This window comes from Dromiciops gliroides, chromosome 6, assembly GCF_019393635.1.
Source record: "Dromiciops gliroides isolate mDroGli1 chromosome 6, mDroGli1.pri, whole genome shotgun sequence".
Taxonomy (NCBI): Eukaryota; Metazoa; Chordata; class Mammalia; order Microbiotheria; family Microbiotheriidae; genus Dromiciops; species Dromiciops gliroides.
Window position 1 is genome coordinate 251,759,501 of NC_057866.1, and position 7,858 is coordinate 251,767,358.

The following is a 7,858-nucleotide window of genomic DNA, read 5'->3' on the forward strand; positions in this document are numbered from 1 at the left end:
CTGATGTCCTTAGATTGGGAACCTAGGCAGGCATGGTTGGTGCACGCCTGTTACCCTGTTACTGGGGAGATTGGGGCTGGTGGATCGCTTGAGCTCAAGAGTTTTGAGCTGCAGTAGGGCTAAAAGTGGGTAGGTGTCCGAAGTAAGTCCGGCACCAGTACAGTAAGCCCCCAGGTGGAAACCAAGGTCAAAACTCCTTTGCCGATCAGCAGTGGGATCGAGCCATGAGTGGTCGGTGTGATTCCAGCCTGGGCAAGTTAAGGAAGGAGAGAGACCGGGATGGGGATGGGGACAGGGTTGGGAATAGGAAGGGGGGAGGGAGAGGGGGATGAGGGGGGAGAGAGAGAGAGAAGCGCAAATGAAAAGAGGTAGAGGGTGGGAGAAACTTTAGAGACTACTCAAATAGGAAAAGGGGAAAGCAAAAAGGAGGGGAGAAGGGACGCTTCTCTTTGCTATATCTTCCAACACTTTCAAAACTAAAGGGTAACATGGGATTGGCACACTTAAATTCAGAGGGGGTAGGTAGAACTATACTTTTATACAAAAAAAAAGATGCTTTACATTTTAAATATTCGCAGTAAAATGAACTTCTAGTCGGTATAACTCACGATTTATTTACAAAGAGCCTTCAACACGTTACTTTAGTTCCAACTGCAGTTTGTGGCTGAGAACCGGTCCCTCTTCCCATCCCGTCCTGCAGCTGGCGCGACTCGGTGGTCCCAGAAGCAGGGCCCAGGCGCTGCAGGCGACTCCCCTACAATAACAACACTTCCTTCTCCCACTCTCTCCCTGCTTGCCGGGAACAAACAGTAGTAAGAGCCTAGGGTAGGGCGCGGGGGCGGGGAGCCGCAGGGTGGGAGAAAAAAGGTCTAGAGGGTGATTGGGGGGGCTTGGTTCGGTGTATTTGTTTATTTGCTTTGCGTGTTTTGATGTCTCCGAGTCTCTTCCCGTCACTTATAGAGTTTAGAAAAATATACATATACATCTCAGAAAATAGCAAATGTCCTCCCTTATCCGGGGTCGAGTCCTCAGTGCTCTTGGGAGGGTTGGGGAGGGTGAGGACTTGGGGTGTCCCGAAGCGGAGAGCCGGCAAAGCGAGGACACTGGGCCGGGTCCCGTCCTCTCTGCTCTTTTGCTAGCGGGCCAGGCTAGCTCCACCCGGGCCGAAGTGGGTGGGTGGGAGGTCCTGGGAGCATTTGTTGGTTCATGAGTGAGTGTGTGCGTTGGGTGTGCGGGGAGCGCGTTGAGGGCTGGCACTCTCCCCACTAGAAACGGGACAGGATGTGATTGGGCTGGGCTGGGCTGAAATGAGGGGGGATGAGGTGTCTTGGGGCGAGGTGGCGTGGGGTGTTCAGGACTGCGCAGTGGCAGGTTTAAGAGGAGTTTTCATTTTCTGACGTGTGCACCAGCAGGCTGCTGCTGCTAGACTTGTGTTTCTTCAGCAACTGGGTGATTTTCTCGTCGTCGGAGTTGGGGTCCAGAGGTTTGTTGTAGTCGTCGTCTTCCTCCTCGTTCTCCGAGGCCCCCTTCAGCCGCTCGGTTTCCGAGTCCTGCTTCTTCTTAGCTGTGGCCATCTCGGCCGCGTGTTTCTTCCTCCACTTGGTCCGCCGGTTCTGGAACCAAACCTGCAAGGCCGGGAGGAGGGGTGGGGAGAAGTGCAGGAGGAAAAGGACGCGTCCGAAGTTTTACCGCAGTCGGCAGAAAAGCCGGCGGAGAAAAGGGGGAGAGGATGGAGGCAAGAAGATGGAGAGAGAAAAAATGGAAAATTAGGGACAATGTGAAGGTTTCCAGTTCAGTTTGTCACTCCCAGCATCACCCATTGACATTCAGCTCCCCTCTCCTCTAGAAAACTAACTCATTTTGTCCCACAGTCTATCCCTTCTTTTTGGAGTCATCAGTACAAACTCAGAGCAGTTGTCAAGGCCAAGAAATGCACTTCTGTTGATCCTGTCACCGAGTGATTGCTCAGAAGAGTAAAACTCAAATTAGGTGATTTGAAAAAACAATGCGGTGAAAAAGAGAGAGATGCTGAGTCCCCTTTTAATTTAATGGGGGGAAAGTTTTTCTTCATTTCACTTTATTTTTAAGTGTCCTATCATAATATGCCTTAAATTGTGTTTGTTTATTGTCTTATTTGGAGGAATTTGGAAACATGCTCAAAAGTTCGTATTGGAGGGAAGGGCGAGTTCTTAAATTGTTAACTACAGTTTTTCTTCTCCCTCTTTTCCCTTTTAGACATAAGGCTGTTTAATTTGTCTAATCGCAGGACTGATTACCCATCCTCAGACTATGTAAATTGCTCTCCTCCCCCTCCTCCCCTTCCTCAGAATTTAATAAATGTGTCTATTTGGTAGCTATCCTAAAATGCAAAGTAAGAACTTCTGCTAAATCCCCAAAGTAACCCACATAAACATGCCAATTTATTCATTTCTCTGCACATCAGAGAAGTTTAAGGCACCCCTCCCCCACAAAAAACTGGTGTACATTTACTTCTAGTGAAATTTTTAAATCTGAAATTGGTTGCTTAAAACTGTGTTGTAAAATGATCTAATTTTTCAAAAAATCTAAACATATCTGTCTAGAAAATGACCATATCTTATCAACTTATCATTTTGATGTTGTTGGACAAAAACAAAACACAAACTCTAAAGGTGTTCAATTCCTAGACAGGAATTTTTCACTAAATACATGACACAATCCTGGATGAATATATTTTAATCTGAGCCATCAGCAATATGCAATAAATTATAGTGGGGCCTGTGAATTGGCCTCTCTTTATGTTTTCCCATCCGTTATGTATTTTATTCCAAGGAGCAGAATTGTGAGGAGAGGGGCTGTGATTTTCATTGTATTGGTGACAATAATTCACTCCTAGCTATTTAGATGGATTTACAGTGACAAATGAGGCTCTCCAGGCAACTGTGGTATGGAGGTGAACCAACCTCCAAGTGCAAAAATACATTTTGAAGTAAAAAAGTAGCCTGGACACGTATTCAAAGACAAAAGTGCTATTTAAAATTAGTTTCTAATCGTCCTTGTTGAATTTTTTTTAAGCACTGCTGAATGGTAACATTGGCTAATATTAATGATGTTTGGGGTTTTCATTTAGGGAATAGGCAACAAAATCAATTAAAACAGAGCATCTTGGCATGGCTCAGAATAAACACACACCCCAAAAGGGAACAGATAGGACAAACCAGAAAAGGATTGCAAAGGAACATAATAATAATTACTCTGTACAATCTGTCATTGTGTCACCTCTTTCCCTCCTCCCCCCTCAACCCTGGACGATTTCTAAAACTGAAACAGCTGAAAAAGAAACCAGTTTGAAGCCCAGGGATAAACCAAGAATTCTTCTGACTAGAGTTAGGGTCAGTTTGCTTTTAAAGATACTACCAGAAGATAATATAGAGCTTATGACCCCACAAAAATGAGGTTGATTCCCTTAGGTAGAAAATAATGTTCCCCCAACTATTAGCTTTTTCTCTCTAAACTCAATATAGTCTCAGTCTTTCATTTTACCTTCATTGCTCATCATAAACATGCATGTCTTGAGGTAAACACACACATGCACAACACCCATTATTGTTAAAATGATGGTTCTGCACACACTGCAATGTTCGCTGCAAGAGTAAAACACTGAGGACTAGCTTATACAAGACACGGGGTGCCTGATCATCAAAAATACCAGAAAGCTTTATGGGGGGGGAATAAAAAGGAGCTATCTAAAAATAAACAGCACAAATGTGTTGGTAATGTCTTGATTCCCCGTTTATGGGATGCTCACTGTTATCCAGATTAATCTTATTTTAAAGGTACGGGTTGGCTTCTTTTTTGTTTCTCAATTGTTTTAAAGACAGAACTGTTTTGTAACATCTTTGTGCAGACTATTTTGGGGGACTAGTTCTCCCTTCTTTTACTACAGTCTCTCCCATGCTCAAGGCCACAACCTTCCTGTATAGTTCGGCTCTAGAAGCTCACCTTGACTTGACTCTCCGTCATCCCCAGAGAATAAGCCAGCCTCGCTCTTTCGGGTCCCGCCAAGTATTTTGTTTGCTCAAAAGTCTTTTCCAGAGCGAAAATCTGCTGTCCTGAGAACGTGGGTCTTGTATGTTTCCTCTTCCCATCTTTGTCCAGCAAAATTGAACTTTGATCTGATATAATGAATGGGAAAGGATGGAGACAGGAGATTAAATAGTTCACCCAAAACAAGACAACTTTCAAAAAAACAAAAAAAAAATTTTTTTTCTCCTGGGACAGTAAACCTTGTACTATCACAGGAAATTTTCCCTGGAGTAGCCTCACCGATAATGATTATGGCCACAATATGTTCTCATTAACTGCTTTTATACTGGCTTTATTTTTATATTTGTCACCCTACTCACAAGCAAATCAAATTGAATAAGGGCAAAGGATTGTTTCTCATTATGGAAAGTTTGATTGAGCCAAATTGGAAAAGATACAATCAATTACAGGGAAGTTGTAGCCAAAAACCTCTGGAATCTTTTATTATACATATTTTTCTACCTTCAATTTATCCTGGAAAATTAATGGAGATAATAAGCAACGTGATTTTGTGTTTTCGTTGCAAATAAATGTATGGTGGGGAAAAGCCTTGCACTAGGGGTATAGAAACTGGTATGCTACTATCACCTTTGCCACTAACTAGCCTTGTGGTCTTGGATAAATCACTGGATCTCAGTGGGCCTCTATTGCCCTAACTGTAAAAATAAGAGGGTTGTACTGGTTCAGGAATTCTTAACCTTTTTTGTGTAATGGTCCCCTGATGAAGCCTATGGAAACCTTCTTAGAATACTGTTTTTATGTGAAGTAAAATACATAGGATCACAAAGGAAACAAATTATATTATCACACTATTTTTTAAAAGATCTGAGAATCCTTGTACTAGATGATTTCTAAGATCCTTTCCAGCCACACGTCTCTATTTCTATCTACTAAATCATCCAAAGAAACCTGTAACTTCATGTGTTTGCACTGAGGGTTTGGTTTGTTTTTGTTGTTAACAGTGTCTTTAAAAAGATCAAACTGCCGGCCTGACATGACCTCCCTCCATACCTCTCTTTATCCTTTCTACCTACTTCCAACTCTGCTGCTTTTTTCTAAAGTATTATCTCCTGAACTCTCGCAACCCACAACATGCATTCAGCCTCACAAAAAGAACCGGGGACGCTTGAGAGTTAAGTAACTTGGGCGACTAAGGCAAAATAAAACTAAGAATGAAAAGGGACTCTTTCACTCGGGGCACAAAAAACATACGAAAAGCCCAAATCCTCGCCTTGATCTAGGGAGGGAAAAGTCAAATGTGGAGGGGGTGGGGGAGTGGGCAGAGATGGTGGGAGGCCGGAGACAATTTTTTTTTCCCCTTGGGGACTAGGTTTCTTTCTTCCTTGCCTTTCTCTCTTGTTATCCTCTCCTTGCCCTGCATCCTTATTCCCATTTTGGTCTTGGAAAGTTGGGGATTTACGCTCCCCTGAATGAAGACAAGGGTTAACTGATTTGGGTGAAAACCAGAAGGGGGGGGGGGAGAAGTGACTGAGCAGCACTTTCAGACTGGAGACAGAAGTGAACAGAGCAGAAGGAAGAGCTGTTCAATGCCCTAAGTGGCTGACTGGAGAGGGGAAACACTAGAACCAAAGGGCTGTCCTCGATTTAACCATTATTGCCTTCCTCTGAGAGTGGCTAGTAGGTCAACAATGGGCTCGCTGGTGGCCAAATTTACCCAAGGCGAGAGAGGGGCGGGGACACCGTGGTTTACATGCAAATAAACACATTCCTCTCTGGGGCCTTCGGTGCAGTCCAACTTAGTGAACTCTTTTGCAGTTCAGTCCCCTGCCCACCCACCCCCCACCCCCCACCAAGGGCCTTCCAAGGAGGGGACTGGGAGGAGTCCTAAACCCACCATCAGAACCACAGGCGAAGGCGGCCTCTGACTAAGGGTTGAGCAGGTCTTCCCCTCCCTGCCCACCCAAGTAGTGTCCATAACCAGGCAGAACTTGCGCGGCCCGAAGGGAAGCGGACCCATAGGTTGTAGGGCTAAACACAGCAGAAAAAGCGGTTCTAGACCCAGGGCCGCTGTATCCCCACGTAACAAGCGGCCCCCAGGCCCTGGCTCTCTGTACCGTTCCTAAGCACACACCTGCTTCTCGAGATTTACCTCCAGTCAGAGGTGAGGGTGCTATAAGTAACTAGAGCGACTCGGAAAGTCGGGAGCCTTGTTTCCACAATTCCCCGCTCCCCGTCCCCTTCCAATTCCAATTCCCCAGCCTAAGTTTACTTATTCCCCCGCCAAACTACACAAGGTGCAACAATGAGGGGGTAGGGAGGATGAAATAGTGTGTGTATGGGGCAGGGGAGGAAAATATAGGGAGGCAATACTCACGAGGGGTGCAAGCAAGCCGGGCATCTCTCCATGGAGGACTCTGCATCACTCCAGGCCAGAAGATGGGGGTCCGGCCAGGCAGCTCCGCCAGGGGCTTGGGGTACCTGCCAACCGCCGCCACTGCGGCGGCACTGGGGCTGAAGTAGAGGCCAGGGGGAGGCGGCGGGGGGCTAAGGCTACTGAAGCGAGGCAGGCCGGCCAGAAGCCCAGCCGGGGAAGAGGCGGCTGCGGCTGCAGCTGCGGCGGCTGCGGCGGCCGCGGCTGAAGAGGAGGAAGAGGAGGAAGCAGAGGAGGCAGAAGAGGAGGCAGAAGAAGAGGAAGAAGAGGAGGAGCCGGAGGGCGAGGCGGAGGGCAGGGAGGCCCCGGAGGTCAGGGGCATGGAGGGCCGGCTTAGGATGTCGTTGATGCCGTGCGGGGTGGCAGCCGAGAGCTGCTGTGGGGGGCTTCCCAGAGACGAGAGCCCCCCTGAGGTCGGGGGTTTGAGGCCGGCCGGGTTGTGGGCGCCCAAGGGTGGGGAGGGCGAGGAGGACGACGAAGACGACGAGGAGGAAGGAGAAGAGGAAGCCGGGGGCCCCGTCGGGAGCGGTGGGTAGGCGGCCGGGTACAGCGGGGTCTTCATCTCAGCCATGCTGTGCAGGGCAGCCAGGGGCGGGCTGCTCAGCAGGAACGCGCTCTGCCGGGTGCCCTCCATAGGCCCCACAGCTAACATCCCACAGCCGAGCGCGGAGGCCGGACCCAAAGGCTCACAGGGTAGCGTGGAGCCAAGAATCCGAGGGGCCCTACGGGCTCGGGGCTCCTCGGGGGGTCGGGCAGAGGGCTGGGGCCGGGGGAGGGGCCGGAGTTCCTCCTTCTTGGACAAGCCTGGTGAAGCTGATCCCGAAACTCCGAAGAGAGGAAAGAAAACCCCAGACTGCTGCGCCCACCCCAAGCCTAGAAGGGCCGAGCAATGCAGGGGGAGGGGGCAACCTTACAAAAAGGGAGAAACAGAATCACTCTTCCCCCGAGTGGTTTCTATCTCTCTGTCTCTCTGTCTCTGTCTCTGACTGTTTCTCTCTCTCTCTCTCTCTCTCTCTCTCTCTCTCTCTCTCTCTCTCTCTCTCTCTCTCTCTCTCCCTCTCCCTCTCCCTCTCCCTCTCCCTCTCCCTCTCCCTCTCCCTCTCCCTTTCTCTAATTTTCTTGCGTAAAGAGGAGGAAGAGGAGGTTAGGGCTCAGGTAATTTTGCCCTGGCCGGAGATGCTCTCTTAGGTCTCTCGATTTCACGCTCTTCTTTCCACAGACACCGAGCCTCAAAATTCGTTTCTTCTCATCTTCCTCTGGAGAGAGGCCAACAAAAACCTAGTTACCGCTAGTTTAGTACAAAGTTAGAGCCCCGGAGATTCCGCTTTGATCTTAGAAATGGAGATGGGGGCGGGGAGCTCTTTCTTTTTCCTCTAGAAGGTTCAAAGCGTCTCTTTATCA

The 7,858-nt window shown here is 48.2% G+C and overlaps 1 protein-coding gene across 1 annotated transcript; it reads right to left on the reverse strand.

Annotated features, from left to right (window-relative positions):
• Nucleotides 1-364: 364 nt before the first annotated feature.
• Nucleotides 365-7,480, reverse strand: NKX6-1 (NK6 homeobox 1). The gene is made up of 3 exons (XM_043972049.1): nucleotides 6,401-7,480; nucleotides 3,982-4,154; nucleotides 365-1,625 (listed from the first exon to the last, which is right to left on the reverse strand). The coding sequence occupies exons 1-3, from the start codon at nucleotides 7,107-7,109 to the stop codon at nucleotides 1,374-1,376; spliced, it is 1,134 nt and encodes a 377-aa protein (XP_043827984.1). The 5' UTR covers nucleotides 7,110-7,480; the 3' UTR covers nucleotides 365-1,373.
• Between the last annotated feature and the right edge of the window lie 378 nt (nucleotides 7,481-7,858).

Excerpts from the sequence above, each read along its gene's own strand:
- NKX6-1 (XM_043972049.1), bottom strand. The coding sequence starts at position 7,109 with ATGTTAGCTGTGGGGCCTATGGAGGGCACCCGGCAGAGCGCGTTCCTG. Across the intron at positions 4,155-6,400 it reads CCGGCTTGCTTGCACCCCTC|ATCAAAGTTCAATTTTGCTG; the intron begins GTGAGTATTGCC and ends TCATTATATCAG. Across the intron at positions 1,626-3,981 it reads TGACGGAGAGTCAAGTCAAG|GTTTGGTTCCAGAACCGGCG; the intron begins GTGAGCTTCTAG and ends CCGGCCTTGCAG.